General features: G+C 37.6%; 1 protein-coding gene across 4 annotated transcripts in view; it reads right to left on the bottom strand.

Annotated features, from left to right (window-relative positions):
* Positions 1-26,107, bottom strand: part of RALGAPA2 (Ral GTPase activating protein catalytic subunit alpha 2) — a 166,326-nt gene that overhangs the window by 102,929 nt on the left and 37,290 nt on the right. For 3 of the 4 annotated variants that reach the window (XM_042789382.1, XM_042789380.1, XM_042789384.1), the window contains exons 16-26: positions 25,554-25,718; positions 22,625-22,765; positions 19,679-19,816; positions 19,061-19,158; positions 16,986-17,076; positions 16,652-16,825; positions 14,295-14,488; positions 13,685-13,783; positions 13,266-13,421; positions 1,760-1,888; positions 233-361 (exon numbers count right to left, since the gene is read on the bottom strand). In XM_042789382.1, the coding sequence (XP_042645316.1) occupies positions 233-361; positions 1,760-1,888; positions 13,266-13,421; positions 13,685-13,783; positions 14,295-14,488; positions 16,652-16,825; positions 16,986-17,076; positions 19,061-19,158; positions 19,679-19,816; positions 22,625-22,765; positions 25,554-25,718 (1,514 nt within the window). The remainder of the gene's footprint in view (positions 1-232; positions 362-1,759; positions 1,889-13,265; positions 13,422-13,684; positions 13,784-14,294; positions 14,489-16,651; positions 16,826-16,985; positions 17,077-19,060; positions 19,159-19,678; positions 19,817-22,624; positions 22,766-25,553; positions 25,719-26,107) is intronic. The other variant, XM_042789383.1, reaches the window with a different exon arrangement.

Genomic DNA, 26,107 nt, shown 5'->3' with positions numbered 1-26,107 from the left:
CACTCTCCTTGAAAATAAAATGTAATTTGCAGTATCTAAGGTTTGTTAATTTTATGGTACATGTTAAACAAAGCAATGCTTATCAAATAAGTACATAGAATGTCTGCAGATGTGGGGTTTTGGGGAGAAGGAGGTGTTTATTTTTTAAACAAAAGCATACAGTTAGAATGAAGTGACTGAATAGTAAAAATGTTAGCTTACCTAAGGATTGACTAATGAAATGTGACTTTACCTTCACATCTGCAGTCCCCGCGATGATCTCGCCGGCTTCTGAAATGGGCCGCAATAGTGGGATTTCTTGGTAGATATTTGGAAAGCAAACAAGAGAACCAAGGATGGTGTGAGCTTCTGAACGGGGAGCCTAATGAAGGAAAAGTAAACAAAAACATTGATAAAAACTTCATGAAGTTATGAAAATGACATAAGCTTTGAGGCTAATGTATATCACTATAGATACTAAGTGTGCCATATTCACAATGCAACATTTAAAGGGTCCTAAGGAACATGTCCCGATAGCTTTTTCTTTACAACTACAGCAAGAACTGCATTAAAGCAGTGACTAACACACAGTTACCTGCCCGTGCTTTTTGGTGCTGTGCTGCTCTGCTCTTTTTCTCCCCCAGCAGGGACCTGGCCCCACTCCTAAGCACATTCTACAGTTTTAATACCTCCTCAGCAATTCAGTGCCAATAAAATATACAGAACAACCTAAAGAAAAGCTGAAAGTTTTAAGCACTAATGCAGCACTACTGTTAGCTGATCACGTGACACAAAGGACAGCACAATGCACTCAAACTGACTGTATACATAGTAAAAATGTGTAGAGAGATTCCTACTGCAATAAAACTATCAAAAGCAACATGGCATGAGGCTATAAAAGCATTAACTACTGCTATATAATCTTGTGTAATGTTCAAAATGCAATGCAGGCTAAGTTTTATACTTTTAAGAGAAATGGAAGGTGGTGTTGGTTTGTTTTGGGGTTATTTATCCATGGAAAGTTGAGTATTCATTTCTTATTAGCACTTTAAGCATTGGATCAATGACCGGGCTGATCAGATTTTTTTAAAGAGATGTCAGAAAATTAATGGCTGTAAACTCTTTGAGGGACAATGGAAAGAACGTGGCTAGGCTCACCATTTCAGTTTTGCTGAAATACAAGAGGGCTCTGTCCCTGTGCAGGGTCATCCGCTCTGCTGCAAAAATGTCAAGAGCAGCAGTAATAGCACTTGGCCAAAACAGACAGAACTGTCTCCCCTGAACTGGTGGTTCATGTCTAACAAAGCTGGCCTGGTTTTCCCAGGATTGCCAGACCTTTATCCTTATTTTGGCATCCCATCACTGATTTACTGTTTTACCTATCCCTCACTAATTTAATCCTTTAGAGGCACATTCCTATTAGTGTTGATATTTAGTAAAAAATTCTGTATTACCAAAAGAGCTCCATATTTTCAATATTTGCTCACTGAAAAAAGCTAATGAGATTCTGAAATCCAAGTCCTGCTTTTAGACACAGTCGTGCTGCAATATTAGCGAGGATACAATTTCTCACACTTTGGCCTTTTGATGAAACACCTTGGCAATACTAGTATGTCACCTTATCCCACAATTTCACACATCAGCTGCCATGGTATCTGCCCCAAGAGCCCCATTTCGCATTGTGCTAATGAGTCAACACCTGTTAGAGTGGAGACATCCGAACCTCGTTAGCCAGCACACGCTCTTGGGGGACAGGGGCCCTGGGCATTGCCATACTCACCTCCAGCATGTCTGTGCTCAGGACCCTGGCTGCTGCTGTAATGAAGTCTCCTATCAGCATCGTAAAGCCAGGTAAACCCAGGAAGAAAAACCAAGGTGGGCAGTGCTTTATGACAGTATGTAAGATATCCTGAAAGAGAAGTTACCTGTTTGAGAAGAAATAAGCGAAAAAAAACCAACCAAACAAAAAAAACAAAACAAAACACCAACCCCAAAAACACCAAAACAAAACACCGAAAAGATCAAAACCAAAGGGGACAGTTTGAGAAGGATTTAACTTTGCAATTCACCAGTTGCACACTAATCAAGGTGATAACCGAGAGAGCCACACAGCTCTGTATAACTGATAGTCACCTAACAGCCACTACTTTCTGCTGCAGATGCATTTAGTAGGAAAAATGCATTTTGTATTTCAGTGAAATTTGTACTCTTACATTCCTGTTTAAAAAAAAGGAAAAAAAACAACCAAAGAACAAATAGCCATGCCTCCTCGTATCTAAGCATAACTGCTCTCCTGTTAAATAAGACTTTGGATTCAAAATACTTAAACCATTAGTCAATTTAAGCATGAAACATTACACCACTCTAAATGAAGTATTGCCTAAAAATCACATTACTCAAAATTCTGTAGCCATAAAAACATGAGAAGACACAAATGACTGATGCCTTTGCCCTGAAGGAGTTCAAGGCAGTAGCTGGCAGCAGGCAGATCACTACTGTTAGGCTGCTCCAGCACATACGGGATTTTTTAGCTCCTCTGGACTCGTTGAGAAATACAGCAAATGTCAAATGCAAGAAGTGATCAAACATAGCATGGCAACACAGATAAATCTATGCTAACTAGATTATTCTAAGACACTCTTCTTCCAAATAATTAAGACAGCCAATATCGATAAACCTTGGGGAGAAGAGAGTTTTCCTGAACTTCTGAAGAAACAGAGGGGTTTTTTTGTTTTGTTTTGGTTTTTTTAAGAGGTAGCACTGTATGTGTAAGAATAGACCACCAACCACAGCTTTGCTCTCATCATCACCCTGTGACACAGAACACATTCAGGATAAGCATTTCAACCTTCTTCCTTCCACATTTCAATTCTTCACCATCTCTCCATATCAGAGCAAAGTTCCTGTATTTGAGTTAAGATTTCTTTCCTACAAGATTTCAGCAGGTTTAAAATTAGGTGCAAAATCTATATAATCCTTACCTGCAACATTATATTTGCTGAAGAATTAGATAAACCTATTTCTACAGAGTAGAAGATTATTTTTGGTCTCAGTAAAATTTCAAAGAAGAGTTGCAAAGGAAAACCATTTTCCATGTCCATCTTTACCGGTTTTATGATGTGTTAAAGAAGGCTTGAACTTAAATTTAGTCCCAGAATGTGTCCATATGTTCAATTTCTATATCAGAAGCTAAAGCAGTCAAACTCATTTCTCTCTATATGAAGATATGCTTTAACACCAGATAGTATTTTCTCAAACCACTGCTGAACACCTGGACAGATCCTGTTTAGGGTTCTGCTACGTATTTCCAAAAGTAACTTCCTATGAAATAACTGTGTTATATATTTTAAATAAATAATATTCGTTTTTAACATAGTAGCAGATAATGCTTTCACTTTCCTGAATAAGCTAAAATGCCACTCCAGTTAATGTTTAAACTAGTTTTAATCACTTCCTTTGATACATTTTAAAGTCAATATCAGTCAATGCAAACATTCAAAGAGAGGGAGCAGATGGATGCAGCAGCTTATAAAGTGGGTGGTAAGCTCACACTCCGAGCAGAACAAAAGACCCACCTTTTTCTAATTAAGGGTCTGATTAATGCACCGGGCTCCTCACAACACAACGCACCTGTAATTATGAACAGAGCCAGGTACTGTGATGTGTTTGGTCTCTGAATAATTGGGCATCAAACGATAGAGCAGCAGATGGGAGTACACTTCTGTTGACATATGCCACAATAAAAGAGCCTGTGCTAACCTGGCCTGAAAGGTAACAGAACGTCGGAAGTACAAAGACCTGCTACAAACAACTGCGTTAAGTCCTGTCCTCACTCCATCAATCCCATCTGTTAAATACCACTGTAACGATCACCCAGCTTCACCAGCTCTGAACTACCATCATTGCATAGAACACTTAGAAAATGAGAATAAAAATATAATTGCAAAACCATTAATACATTAATACCTGTGATTTTACAGCACAGCGTAACTAATTCAACTTTAACAAATGCTGTGACAACACACACATTCCAAAAAGCTGCAAGAATGTGGCTGCATGGATCTACTTGCTATTTGAGATGTACCAGCACTAAAAAGAAAATAAAATACACATTTTTTCATAGTAAGAAACTTTTGATAATTTTATTTTGAAAAGCTAATGAAACACTCTTCCTCTTTTTTGTTGTGTAGCTTCAAAATGATGAATCCACAGCACAGACCACATGCTGCAGTGATACTACACACAGAACTTTGTCAAAAGTGAGCAATGTACAAGTGCGTAAGAGCCCAAACAAAAACACTTCCAGCCTAGCTTTCCATTTAGTTCCCACTGTCATTTTTCATCTCAGGCATTTCAGTATTAATTTGTGATCGGTTCGGTGACTTAATTTCAGTTAATACAAGGCAGAATATGTCCTGTCTATAATACTGTTCTACTTGAGCTTACCCTGGACAAAAAGGACAGGAAAGAAACCACACCCCGGGAAGGTGCTTACAGGTAAAATTTTACAGTTTTTCTCCCATTTCCCAATTAGCACACTTTCATGCATAACCCAGCTAACAATAAATGCGTGATTTCACGCAGTAATTCAGTAGCATTGTGAGCTTATCAGAAGATTTGGGCTTATGAGAAAGCGACCAAGTGAGAACATATGTCCTATCAGTGATATTGCAAAAATCAGGTAATTCAAACAGAGGCAAGTTGTTTCCTTCCCTTCAAAGCGCTGTTCTATAAATGTAAACTCTGTTCAGCAGCTTACAGCCTAGTAAATGAATCACTTTAATTGAATGCTATGTACACAGTAACTGGAAAAACACAAGCAATAAGAAAAACATATGGTGATGGCAATAGAAATTGGTTTACTCATTCTGTACAGTGTTGTTTCTTTACTTCTTTCATAATTGACCTTTAGAACGATAAATGTGTAAAATAATTTTAGTTTATTATGGTTCCAAACCTTTCAGCAATTACACAAAATGAAAATTTAAAAGGAAGTATTCATTCTGGAAGCATTTCCATTGTTTACATAATTGCACAGCTATAATTTACTGTTCATGTTGTTAAAGAAAAGTGAAAAAAAGGACCATTATGGACTATTTCAATTCAAAATGATGCTCTGTAGTGTTAAAAATGGGGAGGAGGGGAGAGAAGGGGGCAATCACATGCATGTCCTTCTCAAATGCATTAACCCTATAAATGGCATAATATTTCAGTATAGGTTAATCTAGCAATCCAAATAGAAAGGTCACAAACATTCACTGAGTAAGTGAAAAAAATTTTTGCAAGTTCACTGAAAGGTCAATTACAAAAATATTCTTCACCTAATTTTTGTTCAAGCTTTTGCAGATTACAGGTGTAACCAAATAGCCTGCCATCTGCCTTCATCACGTTTCCAATTGTCCCTCAACAGGAACAACATGGATTTTTCACTTAAAGTTCACTCTGTTCTTCACTGAGAGATACCTCATTAGGGGCTGAAATTTACAGCATGGGAAAGATTATTAATTTACACAAGACTTAAGTAGTAAATGCTTCATTTTTTATTTTGAAGGAACAAACAATTCCATTTATTTATTCCAAGTTCTCCTAGCTATCATTAGATTTTAGGTAAAAGTTAACTTGTCAAAACTGAGTTCCAATAAAAATTTATGAAGCATTTCAACACAGGATTAGCTTGTCAGAAAAATCTATTTCAATCTGTCATTTAAATCTAACCTCCCAAAAAGTTACATTTGCTAAAGTATCTTGTGACCGGAACACAATAAGGAGAGAGATTAAAAACCAGAGTAACACTGCATTTGTAAAACATGGATAAGGTTATTCATAAGTGCTGAAGATGACAGATTACTGCATAAATCACCTGCTGGTAATTGCTCCTTTCCCTCTGAACCACACAAGAAAGCTCTTTTACAGTCATATTAATAACAAAAACCCCATCCCAAAGCCCTTGTGCTGACAGAGGTGCTCAGATGCCCTATGAATAGAGATCAGACAAAAATATGAAGCTAACAGAATTTTTAAAATTTCTCCCCTTTTTGAGTACATTTGGTATTTTCACAACCTAGGAGACCACTGGGATTAAGGAAACGCTTCAAATTGGAAGAAGTATTTTAAGTTCATGCACAACGAGAGGGAAATATCTGAATACCCATTTGCTAAAGGTGCATACATGGGTACCAAGAACATGGTTACTAGTCCACGGCACCACTTGAAATGTCAAGACGACTGTCACTGTACGGATTTCTCCCAAATGCCTGTGGCAGGACCACTTCCAAGTCTCGGACTGTAAGAAACTAATGTGGCAGTGCTGAAGTACCTGTAGATCAGCAAGATACCTGCTTGGAGGGAAGGTGGTTTTAGGGAAGGGAAGATGAGCACACCTCAGAGGGCAGATAAAGGAGCTTCCTGCGGCGCACAGCACCAAGGCAGGTCCTGCACCTTGGGTGGCAATTAGCAGCACTCTTAACACTTTTCACTCTCACCTGCATGCTGTATCAGTTTTCAAGATGGATGAACACATGCAGAGGATAAGGGACTGTTTTGCACATTTTTATGAGAACATCCCCAAAAATGGCAAATATGCTAAACCTTATTTTGCTTAAAATAGTCAGAATTTATCACATAGCCTTGCTTAAAAAATTAAGATAACAGCCAGGCAAGAAGTTGCAGTAAAACACATCTGAGGCAGAGAAGCACAACTGCGCACAGAGAAACAGAAGGATCCTGAAGATGCAGCGTGGCTGAAATAAGCAGAGGGAAAGGGGAAAGTCAGGCAGAGAACTAAGGATGATGGATGATGAAACAGCATTGCAGGGGCATGTTAGCAAAGAAACTTACTTCAGGAGATCCCAAAGATACAACGATGACTGGAGAGGTAGAAGGAAGGTGTGAGAAAAACAGAAGGGAGAGATGTTGCCTCTATTTCAAAAACTGTTTCTATTCTGGACAGAGTTCAGAACATCCTCTCAAAAGAGTTTACAAGCAGCAGACACTCCAGCAAGATACTGCTGGGAAACAGAAAGGACAGGCAGAACACCAACTACAAAACAGAAATTTGGGTGGGATGGAAGCAATTCAGAAAGAGCAAAAGTATTAAAAAAAAAAAAAAAAACAAAACTACCAAAATTGCTCCAAAATGCACAGCTCGTACTATCGGCATTACCTGGTTCTCCCTTTCTTCTAGTCAATCCTAGGAACTGTGTTTCTCCCACACTTCCAACTACTCCCTAACTCTATGGGTGAGCAGAGGGGCATGCAGGATTTCCTGTGACACCTTGGCATTTGTATTTTTGTCTCTATTTTTTCTCTGGAAATGTGCTGTCTGTTAACACTTTTTCAAAGCATTCAAAGCACATAATGAGGGCATGCAGGCAAATTTTCTACAGAAAGTAAGATATGGGGGAGATTAAAAGAGGTAGAAAATCATGGCAACCATTTCAAGAAAGTCACAAGAAACTAGAATATGGGACTCTAACCCTTAATAGACTACATTATTATTATTTTCTTTTAAATGGCAGTCTGGAAAGGAATCTAAAATGCGTTATGGTTTCTGAAACGCTGTACAACTAAGGGTCCTCATGTGCAACATTAGCAGGCAGAAATCCAGGCAAGAAGTACTTATTCCACAGCATACAAAAGCAAAGCTGCTCATTTATTGTACCTTTAGAAGACAATGCTCTACCCGGCTAATACACATCCCAGCGAACAGCACTAATGGCCGAATGGTCTGCAAGTTGTACACTGCTCCTCAGCATTGAATAGGAACTTAACAGAAAGATATAAAAGCTCACGAGCACTTTCTTTTTTTAAACTTCAGATTAACCTTAATAGAAATAGGTAATTACTATGGCTTCTCTAGTAGCAACTCTACTGAAAATTGCTGCGTATTATAAATCAGCCATCTCTCATGCAAAGAGCTATAGTCAGTGTTTCTACATAAGTTTACTACATAACTGGTATAGCTTCCTTTCCATAATTAGCAATGGTATATTTTAAACAAATTAAAAGGCTTATAAAACAAGCAGAACGTACATTAGTATATTACCATCTTTATTGATAGATTATTTCATCTAAGTCATCCTTTACTACTAAAAGGAATTGAGCTAAAAACATCACTGTTAACTTCTCTGTCTACAGCTGGGCTGTGTTCTGTGGGTAGCCCAGTCTGCATGTGCTGAAATTTAATCACCAAGGACATCTGTCAACTCATTTGGATTTGAGGTTTTTTGTTTTGGTTTGGGTTTTTTCTTGTTTTTTTCGGTTTGGGTTTTTGTTTTTTTTTTTCCCCCCCATATTTAATGTTTGTTCTGCCCTTAAAACCACTAAACTAGAAAATGCCATCAACAGAGTCTCTTCCCTTGTCTATTAGTTGTCCTTTCCACAGAGAATTTCTGAAGTCTATACTTTTTATTATGTCCCTTAATATCTTCTTATATATATGAGCACTCTATTCCAAAAATACTCTGGCAAGACAGTATAACTGTACAACTTATTTGTTAAAACTCACTTCAAAAGTCAAGAATATAACTAACGGGCTAGCTCACTTTTCAGATAACCTCTGACTACCAGGCAATACCACGGTGGCACATGTTGTCAATAGGTTACACCGAACACGTTAACTGATGATAGTCTCACCCTACTACCAGGGCTCTATCTAAAACAATTACACTAAACAGCTGGGGGTTTGAAACTTGAAAAATAATGAAAACCTGCCTATTTTACAGTGTGACTACAAGGTAAGCACCTAACTTGTTCTGCATTCTCTTCTCAAACTAAGTACAAATTTAGACAGAAATAAGAGTGTCAGAAAAATCCACACAAGTTTTAGGAGAAACACACCAGTAAGATAGAAGGATGATTCTAATACCAAAAGTAACACAACTGAGGAATCAGAATTATCTCAACAGTTGCTTTTCTGAGAAGTGACTGATTAGGGTTAGTAATATTTTGCAATTGTGTTTTGGTACTTTTGTTCTTCAGCAAAACCAAGGAAACTATGAAGCAAGGAGATGCTTGTGTACATTTTCAACCTCGTGAAGTAAAAATTACTGCTAGAGCATGCAACCAGTAGCAATAATAAAATGCATTTCCTTTCCCAGTTCAGGTATTTGTAAAATTTGTGCATTGCAGTATTAGACTTTGATTTAATTTAAAAAGCTGTATTTATTGTCCAAATCAAAGGACATGTTTAGTTGCAATCGCTGGAATGGGGATTTTTTCAACCAGTCTCACCTAGCAGTGTAAGGCGGCTATGCCTATCCAAACTGCAACAAGCTATCCCATGGCACACCCTAAAAATCACACCCTGAGAACATTTCATGATTCTCCATAATCTAGATGAGGAATCTGAGCAACCATAGGTGAACTACCTCTACTAATGGAATGAACGTCCACATTCACTTTCCTTTACACTGGAGGTCAGGGAGGGGAAATGGTGAGCCTCAGTGAACTTAATTCACTAAAAAACACCAGGAAAAAACTCCAGGCTCACTACAGCACCAGAAAATGATGACTGACTTGAGTGGTACAGGAGGAGAGTTGCCATCCCGCAGACGGTCACTTGCCCCCTGACCTCAGGCCCCTTTCACAAGCTGGAAGCAATTACAACGCCAGACCGCGACTCACTCCGTACTGCCGTCTCCGCAGTGACTTCTCCCACCTGAAAAGGTGATGCAATTCTTGCAGAGAATTGTTCACTTCTTCAGAGATGTTTGTTGTTAAGACACTTCCACATGGGCAAATTAGATGCAGCTCATTACCTCGCTATCTCCTTTCTCATCTGCTAAGCTAATTGCTACATCTTGAACTCAGAGTGCCATGGGAGTCTTCTATAAAATACACCCTCACATTGCTCTTTTATATACTCCAGGAGAAAAGTCTGCAAAGTTAGGTTGCACTTGCTGGGAATAATACTGTATTAATTTATAACCATATTCAGAAATGTAGTATTTTGTCTTTCTATCAACACCAAAATCTACACATTACAGCAGAAATTTTGTATACTCGTATCCTTAAGGGACGAGTGGAAAGATAAATGTATTTCAAAAAGAAACATTTTGATGCTAAAATACTGATAATCACATTCAGGTTAAAGAGATTTCTGATTAGTTTTTTAAAATTACGTAGCCACCTAAAAAGCCCTTCTAAAGTAGCCAGCATGATTTCCTGGACTTGGTCTACCTCCCTGTTGCTTCCCCCCATAAATTTTAAAATTGCGCTAGTCATACATACAGAAGTAAAATTCCTCCATAAGACCCCCCCTGCCCCTTTTTCCTGTTAATGTTCCTGAAGAGAGAAAAATTCATGCTTGTGCTTAGTGAACAGAAACAATCCGTGCTTAAAAAAATCTGCGCCAACGTTTACTTTGGTATGTAGTAACTTGAATCCTAGAAACCATGGTGTGGTGGGGAGAGATTCTGCAGTGCTACGAAGAACCAGGATCCATGTTCCAGTGATCCTTGTGCCCCACAATATCACACCCTCTCTTGTAAGTAGCTTATCAGGTAAGAGCATATACCAAAAATCACTGAGAAGTACAAAAATCACAAAACGAGTGTACCGGTACCATGTCACCGTCATTGTACGTCAACCTGTTTCTTACAGGAAGCTGTGAGACCCTATGACAGCAAAGTGCTTTGCAACACAGGCTTTATGTATCAAGAAGAGGTGCTTCTGCCTCATACAATGCATTCCTGCATTTGTAGTTACCCTCAGCATACGAAGTGTCTGACTAGTCTCAACATCTTGACGGCAATAGTACTGGAAACACAGAAATAGCTATAAGGACCGTGCTTCATATCAACACGCTGCATGAGAATCCAAGCTCCAAAGCACCATGAGTTGATGCCTCAGCCGGTTCCACAGCTAAGGAAAGCAGAACTGGAAGGACAGTAACACGTGAGAAAACTTGTGGTCGAGTGTACCACCAAGAGGCAGAAAAAGCAAAACTGAGTGAGGCAAGTTAGAACAAAAGAGCAGCAGCAGCAGGCAAAGTATCTGGGAAACCCTGGAATGAAGCGCAATGTGGGGCCTGCCTTCGGTACACAGTCTTCATCACCTTTAACTTCTGGATTTTAACTCTGCACTAGGGGTGAAATCCAGCGTGCGCAGCAGCAGGAAGATTAAAATCCATGGAACTGTTATTAACACCAAAACACAATAAACAGGGTAAAACACAGCTCAACAACAACCAACTCCACATTTTAAAAATCTCACAGCTTCTATGCAGGACTTGGTTCTCCAGGAAGTGGTCATATTTCAAAAAACAGAGCACCCTTTAGATTCAAAAAAAGGAACTGTTGCCAGCTGAGCACCTCTGACAATCTGGCCATTTCATGGCAATGTGTAGATGAAAACAACTTAAGTCTTAAAATTACTTATATTTTCCATCCCTATGGCCCTGTGTTGGCAGTAGCTGCTATACTGATTTAAGGGTCTTTGATATTTGAAAAAAAAGTGATTTTTTTTTTTTTTTTAATCTGGTCTACATCAGGCTTTAAAGCCTTGAGTTGTGTGTTTCATGTGAGAGGATTTAATGCTGTGTGGCTTTTAAAATTTAGGGAGTCTGATCATAGTGGATGTTATCACACAGTCCCTTTGTAGGGGAATGAAGTTACTCTATGCCAAGCAGTACATAACTGTCTGAAATCTAAATGGCATCAGTGAAATGAAAGGATAACGAGCTCTTCATTATTCTCAGGTAACATATTGAGAGTGGCAAAAATGGGAGTTCTCACTACACTTTTATTTTTCCCCATTTGTGCTTTATAAATGGCAGATGTTTATGTTTTTTTCTAAGTTTCAGCAGCAGACAGGACTCTCAGGTCTTTTCCAGAAAAAAAACCCTTTCTATTCACTTTTTTCCCCTGTTATCTAATAAAAGGAAGATTTTCCAAATGCTCTAACTTTTCAGGAGGGGAACTGAGATTCAGAGGGCAAGAGCCTGGTAACAATTTATTATTTCTCTCTTTCATCTCAGAAATAACCAAATCTGTGCAGTTCTCTTCCTGGGAGCTTAATAAAGGCCCCAGAAATAACTCGGAAGCAGCAGAAGCGACTACTACAGGATTTTTGAAGGGGTCTGTGTGCCCTCTGCTGGCATCCCCAGCACAGCTCTGGACTATTTATTTGAGGGAAGAAAACTCAGTCCTACAGCTATATAAACATGCCAGTATTTTCAGATATTCTGTATTTTGTCTGAAGAGTATTTCTTACAGTTTTTATGAGTATTTAGCTGTTTCTGTGGCCCAGTAATCTTACATCTCAACAGATTAAGTATTTTCCTTATCTCCCACAGAATACTTTATTAATTAGGCCAACCCAGCACACAGGGACCTAGAAATAACATTTATCCACATAAACAGAATGTTTTGGCAGCACCTCCTGGTTACAGTGAAAAGGTAACATTCTGTCTCAGTTCTCCCTTCTGTCCCCTTTGCACCAGTTAAAAAGAACACATATGACAGTTTCAAACGTCCCCTGAAGGACTAAATCTTGAAGGGGAAGAGTCTGGAGAGGACAACATTAATTCAAATTTTTGAGGATGTCCTTCCAAGCAATGACATAGGGCATTCAGAGGGTCAGGCTGAGAGCAGACACTGCTCATAAATTAACATAAAGCTCTTCGCAGCCCCTCCTTTGCTCAAGATCATGTCTAACATTTTATCTCGTGATAGAAGGTAAAAACATCAGTAACATGAGCTGGAAGTAACCGCTGTCTCCCTGAAGTTGTAAATCATGTGAACAACAGACCAAGTCCAGCAGCTCCTCTGGCAGCACTGACTTCAGGGCATCACAGTTCGTACAGGACCGCGGTACGGCCGTTGGAGACACAAGGCTCCCGCTTTGGCAGAGCCCAAGGTTGAACGTACTGGTCAAGCACACAGTGTAGCTCAAGACTTAATACCGACTAGGTCTTTGAACATTTTTAACATGACCAGCTTGACCCAGCTTCTAACCATGCAATGCAGATGGACAGAAACTCATCAGTGAGATTATTCCTCAGAAATGGCAGGAAACTGAGAAAGAAACATCAACAAGCATCTGTGATGCAGTTGTGACAGTAAGCCACAAATAAGTCGTTGTTGTTTAAAAATTTATAAGTGGGAGAGCAGTGAGAAAAGTTAGGACTACCTAATCTGAAGAGAAGTACAGACTGGATTCATTTCATACAACAACTGTTGCAACGCATTGCTTCCTTTTGGCTTCAGATGTTCAAATATGAAAACACAGACACTTCCATCAGCACACAGTAATAAATCAATTATTTTATCAAGCAAAGCTTGTACCTGGTCTTCACTTGTTAAGCCAAGGTGCATCACAAAATAAAAATGAAGCAGGAAATCAGAATTTGGCAAAACATCTTGACGCCTAGTCATCATAGCACAGATTAGCCTGTATGCCTGAAGTTTGCCTTCCTTATATTCATTTGGCAGGGTGGTTGCCTGAAAAGAGCAAAAACCTTGTATTATTACTTTTTTTCCTAGTAGCCACCTAACGTAAAACCATCTTCAGCGGATTTTCCATAAAGCAATTCTGTTCCATGTATTTATTAAAATATATTCAAGTCCAAATAGCCTTTGGAGGGTATTTGCCATCTTCACCAGCTGTGACTGTACAAACTAGAAATAACACAACCAAACATACACAAATTTAGTACTGATATAGAAGAAAATATTAATGTGTGAAAATTTTAGAAATAACTTACCTTGAATAACCATGATGCAAATATTCTGAGAGGGGGAATTAAGACAGGAGGAGAGGGAGTAGACTGATTGTCCACACTTATAGCAAGGTTGTCCCGTATCTAACGTTTTTAAAAGAAGAGAGTTATTAAAACTAATAGCTTACTTCATTAGTATTCTTTAGTTCATGTTATTACTTTTTAATTTAATTTTACGTACATTAAGGCACTACACTCTGTGCTATACAGAGTTCCCACTTAAGCCAAAACTACCAGGAAAGCTTGTTCTATAGCGCTTCCCCATGGTCTTAGCAAATATTACCATTTTAGGTCATACCATGGGCTTTTACACTGAATACCAACATATGCAGTATTCTATTCTATACCTCTATTATTTTTATTACTGTTTCATCACCCCATTTAAATTCACTATTCTAAATTCTCTTGTCACTAAACAGGAACATTATCTATTGAGGATACCTACTGGAAATCAAACAAGATTAGCTTTCTTTGTGACGGAATCCTCCAAAACTCACGCTTATGTTCCAGATGTTAATACTAAATCAAATTTAATAATAATTCTTAACACGAAAGAAAAATAATTATCATTAGATGTAAGCATCATATACAATACCTTTGCAAGCTTATACCACAACTCATAAAGATACCCAAAAACTTTTGCGTGGATTTTTGGTGAGTGTATATTGTTCACATCTCCAAGAATTCCCAAGATCCTTCTCCATAACACAGCAGCAGAATCAGGATGCCAACCAATAAGGCTTCCACCAGCAATTATACTGCAGTCATCAGCAAGGAATTCACTACTGTCTGTAAATTTTAAAGAGTTCAATTTCCATGTATTAGAAATGCAGTGCAAGTATAAATTTGGTCAATAAAATAGGAACATTACTCCTAACCATCTTCCATCTCAAAAGTATTCTCTCCCACCGAATCATCTCTCTTTTTCTCTGCTCAGGCTAGCACATGAGTCAGAAAAAAAATGGCAGAAAATGTAGGCTAGAGGGCCTTCCAGATAGAAGTGACACTGCTATAGATCAGTTTTGCATCAGAGTGTCCCCACTCGAGGTTTTGGGTTTTTTTTAGCAGGGAGGCAAATGCAGTTAAATGGAACATTCATGTACTCAGAGAGATTGATTCAATCAATAACTGGCTTTTACAGGTTATATTTGTACTGCTAAAAGTTCTTTCTTTTATAAGATCAGTATAAAATGACCTGGAAGTGGAACTAAACAAAGGAACTAAAAAGTATGCACTACTAGTGATGAAGAATATGCTCAGGCATTATCACTGCTACAGAAGCAGTTCTTGAGATAGCAGTATGCAAACCAAGAAGGAAAGCAGGGGTTTGTGAAGCCTGTCAGGATAATAGAAATAATATGCTTAAAACAGTAAAAGCAACATTCCATACTGAAGTGCAAATTTCAACAAGAGCTGTTACATCATCTTCTACCAGACCAGGGAAAGTGGTGTAGCTGCCTGTCTGCAAGCAGAATCAGACCTATGGTCTGGCGCGGCTCGCTGCAGCGCTCAGCTGCCAATGTTTTGAGGAAAGCTTCAGGAAACTTTTACCCAGGCAGCAGGAAATAGCTTGTGTCCTCCCAGGACCCAAAGAAGATTAGCAAAAGAAAAGCAATTCTAGATGTTTTTATGTTTGCTTTAACGTATTTTTAAAAAACCTTTCGGAATTTTTATTTTGGCTTTGTGTTGTTGGTTGTAGCATTATAAGTTCACCAGGTGTTAAAAAAGATGTTATTAAGCACATTAGAATGATCTTCAACAGATCTATTGTCAGGGCAATTGCACCTATGCTCTTCAGTGGTGCCACCACAGTATTTTTTTTCCTTACACCATAGAGATTTCCACAGCAAAACAAAGTTTTGTGACTTGGGTGAGAACCAGAAATGCAGTAAGGGCACATTGGCTCTGTTGGGCAATTACACATTTGTTACCCCATTTTTCTTTTTAGCCTACATCACCTTTGCGGTTATTTCACTTAATTCTTTTTCTTCGTACACACAAAGGAGCAGTGTCTTGCATCACAGACATAAAGAAAGCAATGAACTTATCAAAGATAATAATGCTTACCATGTACTGTATTACATGCTACCTTTTGTACAATGACAGTCTGAACTGCTGAAGTAGGTGTGCTGGTTCATTAAATTAGAGATATTTAAAAAAAAAAGTGAATATGAAAAAAATATCTTTGAAACTATACCTGCTAGCAAAACCAGCCTATAAGATAGTTCCATGTGTTACTGCACTGTTACTGAAATAATATCTCTGACTCACATTATTAGATGGGAAGGTACCTTTACAAATTGCAAAGAATTAAAATATTTCAATAAATAATCATGAGTGTTGTATATGTTAAAGATACTATAAATAAAATGGTAAAGGACTTCTACATCCAAATTAACTCTTCTGAGAATGCCACTTACCGCACCTTACTGGAGTATAGGCATTGTGTACTTTAAAGTATAAATATGGAGGTTTACAGTATTAAGATGAGAGAAGTTATTATGGATTAATCAGTTATTTTCCAAGAGTCAAAATATATAGCAAGGAATTTCTTTAGACCATTCTGCTATGAAATAAAACCTATTAAGTTAAAATATAAATTTATTTATTTTACTTGAACAATGGGCAAGCTGACACAGCACAAGTGATCAGCTATCACATCTCAGTTGATTAGTATTAATTTGACACAGTAAGCAACCCAATGATTTTCAACTGTGTGATCATTTTCTGGATCACAATTCATCAGAACCTATGTCAGCTTCCGTGTGGTTATCCAAATTCCTTAAATGCTGACATCCAAATCCCATTTTCGAATGAACATTATGAACAAAACTTGGTGATAAATGCCAAGTGAAACATACTTTTTATAAGCAAACCAAACTGTATAAACTACTTTTTCAGATAAAAAAAAAAAAATCTGAAGTAGTAAATACATTTTCTGGACTACAATACCTGTTAAATTTGCAGTATCTGAAGGACTGAGCTGAAGCCAGCGAGGTGCATCGGGATCCACACAAACGTCTGCTGACGCATTAACTTCATGGTCTTCAGAAGCTTGCCAGGGGATAAGTGCGATCTCTACTTCATTATTGTAGCCAATGGATGTGTCACTGCTAACGCTTTCACCTAAAGCAAGAAGGGGGTTTATAAAGATCACAAACCTGTTTTAAAAGGCTACATTAGCAAAGCATGAGAACATCATCTACTATATGTGTAACAAGACAAAACTACAACACTGATTTCAGTTGCTACACTTAAGAAAAATACTGTATTTCTTGGAACTCACTTTTTTCTCTCTCTCTGTAATTTCCATGTGATTGATGCAAGTCTGCTTTCAAATCTAATTCAGCTGTACTACTGCTTCTTCGTACTAGTACCTTCAGAAAAAAAAAATAATCTCTGCTTATTACAGTTTTGAGAACTACATAATATTTTAGCAAATTTGAGATACGCAACTATTAGAAATTAATTACAACTCAGTCAAGATATCTTCGTTAATGTTTAGACTACCTAAATATCTTTAAATGTGTTAAGGAAACCATCATACTTTCAGTTTCTGTCTTTATCCTCCCTTAAACTCAGTTTTCATACCAACAAGCCAGACTTCTTACTTACTATTTTCCACAAATCTAAAACCATCCAATACTTTTTAAAGTATCCAAAAAAATCTTTCAGGACAACATCAGTAGTCATCTCTTATGTCGGGGCATTATTCTATTGCAAAACTACCCAAGCAAAGGCACCTGAACTTTTGTTTACCTCCTCCTTCTTCACCAAATGGATTTATAGCCTACTTGGCTGAAAACCCTTCAGACAACTTTCTGCTTCTAGATGATACTGCTCCATCCCTAAACATGACTGTTTTTTTTTTTACATCTGTCAGATCACCTTCAAATTCACTTTTCTTGCAACTCCACGTCATCTGTACTATCAAAATTTAATCTCTGCCAGAAAAACAGAGTATCACGTTTTCCATTGCAAATTTGTAACAAAAAGCCCCAATGCCTTACCTCTAGGAGCATACTAGATCTAACTGCTGAAAGAATCTCTACTCTCAAACTCCTCAATTCAGTTAACATTTCTGAAATTCCATTTTGATATTTACAATTATCAGTGTTACTGTTTTTAAATAAATTTCTTGAAGTGATTTCTGATACACTGGCTGGACATTAATCCATTTGTTCTTTCTGCATATATCTGAGAAAGCAAATTATTGCCAACAAAGAGACAACTGGCTTGTAGAAATTATTATTATCTAACAAGGTAGCTTTTTTTTCTTACCCCCCCCTCCAAACTGGAGAGAATTGACATTAATTCCTAAGAAATACATGTTTGCTTGTGCTGCCTGATAGACTGCAGTCCTCTGTTTTCCCTGGCGAATCCTGCTTTTGGTGAGCAGTGATGACAATATTTCAGTGGGTTGTGATATGAAGTCAGTCTGGTTCACGTGGTACATTAGCAAGTTATGCAGTGAATATATGGCCAAACTCCAGCGTCCACTTGCAAAAAGGGTGAAAGTGCAATACTGGTAGCAGCCTGGCAGCATATACTTGTGAATATTTTATAAAACATGCTACTAGAACAGAATGGGGAGCAGGTTAATTTTTAATGCCCCCAACTATAGCTTACTTCTCTCCCTCTCCCCTCCCTTCCACCCTGCAAAGCAAACTAGGTTTTCCTTCCTTTTTGAGACAGTTATTCCTGACGCAACTAATGAAAGCACTCTGCAGAAAATAGCTCTAGAAAGGACAGGAGACAAGTGTTAATGCTATTTTCAAGTCTAAATGTATGGGAGAGTCAAGGTCCAAAGGCGAAATTCAGCTTGAAGTCCTCCATGCTGTATTGCATTTTAGTTCCATAAAGATGATCAGCCTCAGTCATTTATTATTTCTACTGTTTATCCAAAAGTTGCATTAAAAATTTACAAAGCATGCCTGTCCTAATGTTAACTTATACAAACATCTGCAATACATAGCTGTGATACAAATTGTGCTGAAGGAAAGCATTTCCCCCAGTACTTTAAACCATCAAACATTTATTCCAGTGCACTGTAGCTCTATAACAGCCATGAAATATTTATATTTTAGAAGTTATGAACTTCTTGTTCATATTTAATATTTAAAAAGCACAAAAGTCTTATACAAGACTAGAATATAGCCAACTACATATAACTGCATAAGCAGCTGACAAGATCTCACATAGCACAACATACAGCTACAGCTCAATTCCAGATTCCATACTAAAAATGCGATGATTTTTCACATTATCAGTTGCTAGAGTTTCTAAATACTAAAAAGGCATCTGATTAGAAATAAAACATTGTTAGAATCTTATCAATAATCACTTTCTGTTTTGCCTTACTTGCTCAGCTTCATGTTCCTTCTTTGTATATCCCTTATTTTCCTGAACTGATTTGGAGTCTGAAGAAGTTAAATTATGAGAACTTCCAGCCTTTTTACCTAGAAATTTTAGAAAGTAAACAAGGAATGTCGACATTTGTGGGACCAGAGTACATAGCAAATCATAAGGAAATTTCAGTTACCTTTACATATATGCTTCTAATATTTGCAGCTAAGTGGAGTAATACAAGATTAAAATGGAATACAAGTTGTTTTGAGAAATGTTTCATAAGTGTAACATACTTACACTACAGGAACAGAGGTAGAACTGTTAGCCTGAATGCTCAAATTAAAATGCAAAACAGATAAAAAAAATGTTTAAGAGTTACATACAAAATGCATACATTCACAGGTTTCATTTACACTGCCCTGCTTTATAAAAGGTCATGTTCTGCATCTGTGGTCTGTAACTTCTTAAAAACAGTTCCTTCAACAAGATACCAACAATATATTTACTGAAAAATGAGACAGAAACCATTTTAGAACAGAATTGGAAACCAAATTAGCTCAAGAGCAGCATTTATGACGCTCAACACTTTTTCTTCAGAAGCACAGGAAAGCTGTATTTTATCAAAATTACCTTGAAAAAAATCAGATGGGAACTGATCTGTAATATCTGAAGTGCTGCTACTTCGAGTTATCTGCTGTTCTTGGTCTACATATAGGCCCGTAGCTTCTGTCCCTGTTGAATTTTCCAGCTGTTGAGATTCTTCAACTTCTGTTGATTTAATTGAAATACAAAGTATTTGCACGACCTCAGAATTATGCACACGTGTGAACTCCTAAGAAAGCTACATGAAAAAGTGATCCATTCAAATATTTTTAAATTCCCAAGTTACAAAGCTAGAATGTAACTCCTATTTATAGAAGTTATAATTCAAGTTTTATAAAATGTCTTTAGAAAAAATGTAAAGTTTAGAGAGAGATATATGAGCAGTTTAAGTGGTAAGAAGTCTAGAAAAAGGACAGAAATTACTTTGGAGGTTTGGAGTGCACAAAGAAGAGTGGGAGGATATCATGTGAACAAAGCTATGTTTTTTGGTGCTAGAGACAAATGCAGAGTGCAGAAAAGATGTCTGTGCTTACTGACATCTCCATAAAGAGGGGAGGGGGAGAATAAAAAAGGCAACAATTCAAACAGTAAAAAAGAGATCTGAGCTACATATGATTTGGGCTTAGTTTGCCAGGACAAACTGAATCATGCAGCTTTTTTGGTGTAACTGCAAATGAGAAATAAAAAGAAACGAGAGGCAGACATGAAAATTCAAGTGAGGAAGTCAATTTACACACTGGGGAAGGAGCAACAGGAACTCTTGAGGTGAGCTTGCAATACAGTGCTTTCAGAAATACATTTCTCTTAGCACTGGGTGGGGGGAAAGACAGTAACACTTGGATCAAGTATGATCCCGTTCAGTAGCGATGCTTTTAGATACAGCCATGACACTGATTCATGCCACCTACCATACTTAAGCGAATTGCTAACTCTTTCCCTGGAAAGCAGTCGAAGAGGTGGGCCACACAGCCCATCAGAGCTGGTGCAACAGAACCACCAGCAGGCTGTTCAATGTGTTCTATCTGCACAGCCAATGCTATTTCCGCCTTTTAAAAAGATTATTAAAAATGCTGCTGTAGCAACTCTTATGAGAGCCCTCAAACTTCTTTGTTTCACTGAAGAATATGGGCTGAATTAAGTCTTCTAGATTTCTTTCAGGATATTCTTACATAATACGCACATTAAATAAAAGTGACCTTTCCACCAGCTTTCCATTCTCCTCGGGTCTCCTTTCCTCTGCTCTGCAGGCACTGACACTGAGCCTGCACTTACACAGAGCAAGAAGTTGTGCCCCTCAGGATATGGGGCTGCAGACCAATACACACCGACTGCAGCAGCAGCCTGCAGGACGAAGGCTGTCTGCTTAGTTCATTCAGCCTACACTACCGAGTAAGTTTAAATAATACTTCAATACTTCCTAAACACTGTATGTATTCCAGAAAATTCTCACAAATACACATGTACAAAAACTAACTGTTCTGGTATTTACTGACCTCAGAGTATCACTGTTGACTCCTTAAATGTTTTACAGAAAGCAATAAAATAAAGTAAGAAATTACATTCCCTAGCTAGAACAATTTCAGTGTTATGACTGAAGATAACTTGAGATGAAAAAACACTAAAGATGTTTCACAGAACAGGAATCCCTAGAGAGCCATAATGTACCACATACAAAATTTAACTTGTCTTGCTATAGCAGCTAACGACTGTGGTCAGGGCTCAAGAGCCAGAAATCCCTCCAAGGAAGTGAAACGTGGGAGGTGACAAAGTCGTATTTTCAGACACTTACTTGCTGGAAACAAAATTAAAATAAAGTCTGCTAACGTGATAGAGAAATCTCACTGCTTCCACCAGCCCATCTTGGCTAGTTGACAGGATGAATGCCCTACACCAAAGTAGCTTTGTATTCTCAGGCTGTTATATCTGTTTTTCACATCTGTGTCTGGGTACCAGCACAGAATTCTGTTCAGAAGTTGTATGCTTAGGTTTTGTTCAAGGTTTATTTATCACAACAGCAAGTTCCATGGGACAAAACTGTATTGAAAGCAGGAAAAAAGTTTACTACACTTTTGAGCAAAAATACACACACTTGAGTCTAAATAACCCCTAAGATGCACTCATGTGGATTGCTGCCTTTAGTTTTTACTTTCCTAATCTTTAGTCTCTTTGGTCTGCACTATATTAAAACTTTAACGACTGTTTGGAAGCCTTTAATAAATCAAGTAATTGAAAGTATAAACATAAATAAAAGGATTTCTTTATTAAGAAATAGCTTCAGTTACTAGGGAATATTAATCTAATTGTAACTCATAGCAATCTAATATTCAAATTAATAAAAACTGCATTGATTGCAGTACTACAAACATTTTGAGAGAAATCAAACACTATCTGAGAACTAAGAGGCACAGATGAATCTTTTAGATTTGCTTCTGGAACCAATAATTACAGGAAGAATTCTTTAGAAGGAAAAAAAAAATCACATTTGTAAGCACTGATTTGTAACTGAGTGTAACAGACTGAACAAGATTTTTCTTTTAAACCAAGCAGCTCGACCAGTTGCATTTCTCTGACTTCATATTTTGCTTGCACTAGCTCATACATTCAAGCATTCAACTAGTTTCTACAGTAGTTCCTTGAAAAGATACTGCTCTCCTTTTCCCTGAAAAGGTTACTTATGTTGACAATGAACCCAGTGACAGAATAACAAAAAAAGCATTAGAAGTAGCCACTTTTTGTCGCCCTTTGTAACAAGGAAAAGGGACAAGATAAGCTCCCATTAAACTTGATCATCACTTAATGGCAACCAGTATTACTTAACACCATGTTTTGAACACATCTGAGACATGGGAAACAGAACTAGTGCAAAACATCTCATTCCACAGTACTAATCAACTGGACAGAAAGGGAGTAGACAGACAGCAGTTTAAAAATATAAAGAACATTTATATAAAAGATGACTTTAAAGTACAGTACCTGACAGTCTGTGAGAGCAAGAAGTGTAAGAGATACCAGGTAAGAGAGAGCTCACAGTGTGAAGCAGAAGAGGTACACTTTTAGTAGCTGGCAAACCCTCATAAAGATGAACACAGTTGCTGATAGACTGGCTTCGCTTAGCTTCCAGGAAAAAATAAAGCAATAATTATGTCAGAAAAAATAACGAAATACTTGGGGTTCTGAATGTCATGATACAACCAAACACAAAGCTTTTGGGGAAAAAACAAACAAAAAAGAACCACAACAGTTTTACATTAATCCCAGAAGTATTTCCTATAAGCTGGAGGTTAATAATGTGCAACTGTATGTTACACATTGAAAGTGCGGTAAATCAGTGATTTCTGCATGACAGCAGTTCTACAATGTGGAATTTTTCATTTTGTCAGTGTTTGATTCCTATGTTTGGGCTAATTCAACTTACCCTTTTTTATTTTAACTGAAGTATATGTAGCAGCACATACAGCTCAAAAATAAAGAATGGAAAACTTCATCAAATTCCCTTCTACTAGCAACAATCCCCCCTGGAAAAAGCCAGTAAGTTCATTCATCTCCGCTGAAAACAATCCATTTTCACCTGATAAGTGGGATAGTGTTCTTCTCCAAAACTGACCTAAAGATACAGCTGCCTCTGGTTTTGCTTTTAAAACTAGGGATCCCAGCTCCAGACTGGGTAAGGCCCTGAGCACCATGGGCTGATGGACAGCTGACCCTGCTTTGAGCACGAAGTTCCTTACACCCTGATGAAGCTCCTTACACCCTGATTTATCCTGTGGACTCTGGTTTTGGGGTACTGAGCCCTGCTTTCTGCATTTCTGAACAGGATGATGAAAGGGACTTAAGTTACGTGAAAGTTTTTGGAGCTGTTAAGTCCCCACAAAGGAAGGTAGAAGACAAGTGCAGTCTGAATGTGTATCTTACTGAATGTCTCTTCAAAATAGCAGCAGTTAAATGGGTCTACTGTTTCTTAGAAAAAGAAAGGCCACCAGAAAAACACTTTCCAAGGTGGCTAATGCTCTAGATGCTAACATTATTAAGAACTTGATATCTTATGGATTAATATCCAATTGTCATAAGCTTGAAGTCTCCTTTAGAGAAAAACAGCAATTTATCATCAGTCATATTACTAAAATTATGCTGCATTACAGAAGTCTCTAACAGATATTTATTGGAGAAAAAAAACCCCAAACCTCTTATTCACGGTACAGCTTCCCTTTTTGCATACCGCAAGGTCAATGCTGACACTAAGAAGAGTGAGGGGAGGAAGGAGGAAGCAAAAATACTCAAGCAGGGTAGCAGGCAAAAGATTTTCTGCTGCTGCAGAAATACTCTGCTCTTACTCTTGTAACTCCAGATACAAGCAGTACATCAAAAGAAAGTCTCACATGGAAGCAGGAGATGCTCTTCTATTTGTATATTGGCTTTGGGGTTTTTTTGTTGTTTTTAAATGGAAAAGGGAAAATACTAGGGATTTTTAAAAAGCCCCCAGTAGGAGACACTTTTACCAAAGTGTCCACTCTGCTAAAGAAAGTCGTCCCATGAACAGCTCTGGCTTCTGTATTCACCTCAGGGAATGCTACATTTCATTCTGAAAGATGACACCTCTAGAGACTCAGTAGCTGAGTTTTGTGGAATATACATTTTATATATTTGGAATGATTATTTGTTATAACCACATGTTTAAATATAAAACTTTTTTGCACCTGTTGATTTGGGAGCCATCGATCATCACAAATCCCACAAAAGACAGAATAATTCTCTTTATATGACCATGAGACAGAAAACGAAACCAAGGGCTTTTTACACATGAAGTTCATCCTCCTACCCGACAACCTACATGCTCCCTACCAAATAAGCTTTTCTTACTAAAGGTAGAAAGTTCCTTTAATTTGAATGCACACAACCAAGTAAAGTCCTTGATGATCAATACTTCCAGGTTCTCTCTACCATTCTGGTGAGAAGTCTAGGGGAGAAGGAAGTAGCAGAAGTAATTCTCTATTGGAGCACAAATAGGAACTTGATGAATTTAAAAATAAAACAGACACAAGGAATGAATTGACTTCATTGCCAAAATGTTTTGTGGTCTAAGCTGAAGACTGTGGCTTAGTTATGAAGCCTGTAACCACAAAAACATACTAAATCACCTTCAAATTCTCTTGGTAAGAAACACAACTAATCTCTTGTGAATGAGAAAGGAAGCTGTGCAGCAAAATATCTCCTATTCAAAAGGAGATTTTCTATGGAGAGTTTTAAGCCATAGCCCATTGAATTGCAACACAGAAACATGTTCTGTTGAATTAAAAGGAGCTAAAATTCAGGCTGCTGAAATGCTTGAAAAATCAGGTCTCTGTTCAATGCCTGAGGTCTCACATTCCTTCATCAACCCCATTCTCTCTTCTCCTGTTTTCCTCTTTCCAGAAATAAACATGAGAGGAAAAAAGGAAAAGCAGATGCTACACCTCATCAGGCTACTAAAAAGCAAGCAAATAAAGCAAATAAGAAAGGTTGGAATTGTTTGGTAAATATCTGGTTTACCTTGTGCTCACAGCAAATAGCTAGCTGTATGAAAGTACTGAAGCAAAATATATTAGCTGACTGATGTTAAATGCTTTCTTATGAATTGATAAAAATAGGAATGTACTGTACTTTACAAAAGCCACAACTTGAACATGACTAGCTTGTAATGAAATGTAATGTATTTAAAAGCATGTATTTAGAATTTTCAAAAATATTTTGATTCTTTATTCATACTGATAGTGGTCAAGACATCCAGACACAGGTACACAATATCTCTGTTTAGGCATTTAATTATTAAGTCGCATGACTTTTGGAAGCAGCCACAACTCAAAGGCAGATTTAACTTGAGTGTTACTGAGCGTTTGGGAACATAAGCATTAAGTTATGGTCTAACCTGTTGCTCTTTGACGAACAATATTTCTTGCTTTCTCAACTCCCGGGGCTCCAGAAGTCGTAGCACTTCTGAACCTCATTGGCTCCACAACTTCAGGATGACTCTTCCAGCTTAATGAAAAGGATCGTCCTACTACAGCTGTCTTCTGAGGCTCTAAAATACCACCTTAGAGATGAAAAAAACAAAATTCTTGGGCATTGTATGCTTTTACATATATTCTTCTTAAAGTACAAATGAACTTACAAGCACTCAGACATGAAAAATATTAATCTTTTCAACAACACAAATGAATTTTGACTATTACTAAAATAAAAATCACTACTTCAGCTATGTTCATCAATTGCAAGGTGGCACATAAACATAGCTAAAATATTGTAATTAATAAAGTTAATAAAAATACATGGAAAATAATTTTTACACTGATGACTATGCCAGACTACAGCACAGGAAACCACATTTCATTTCCATTACACAAAAGACACTGATTTTGTGCGCATACCAAGAACTGCTAAATAGCTATCTTCTATTGACCCCAATTACCTTTCCTCCCACAG

This window comes from Tyto alba, unplaced genomic scaffold (assembly GCF_018691265.1).
Source record: "Tyto alba isolate M040663 unplaced genomic scaffold, T.alba_DEE_v4.0 Super-Scaffold_16, whole genome shotgun sequence".
Lineage (NCBI taxonomy): Eukaryota > Metazoa > Chordata > Aves > Strigiformes > Tytonidae > Tyto > Tyto alba.
The sequence above is the reverse complement of the archived record's forward strand: the minus strand, read 5'-3'. Positions and strand labels throughout refer to the sequence as shown.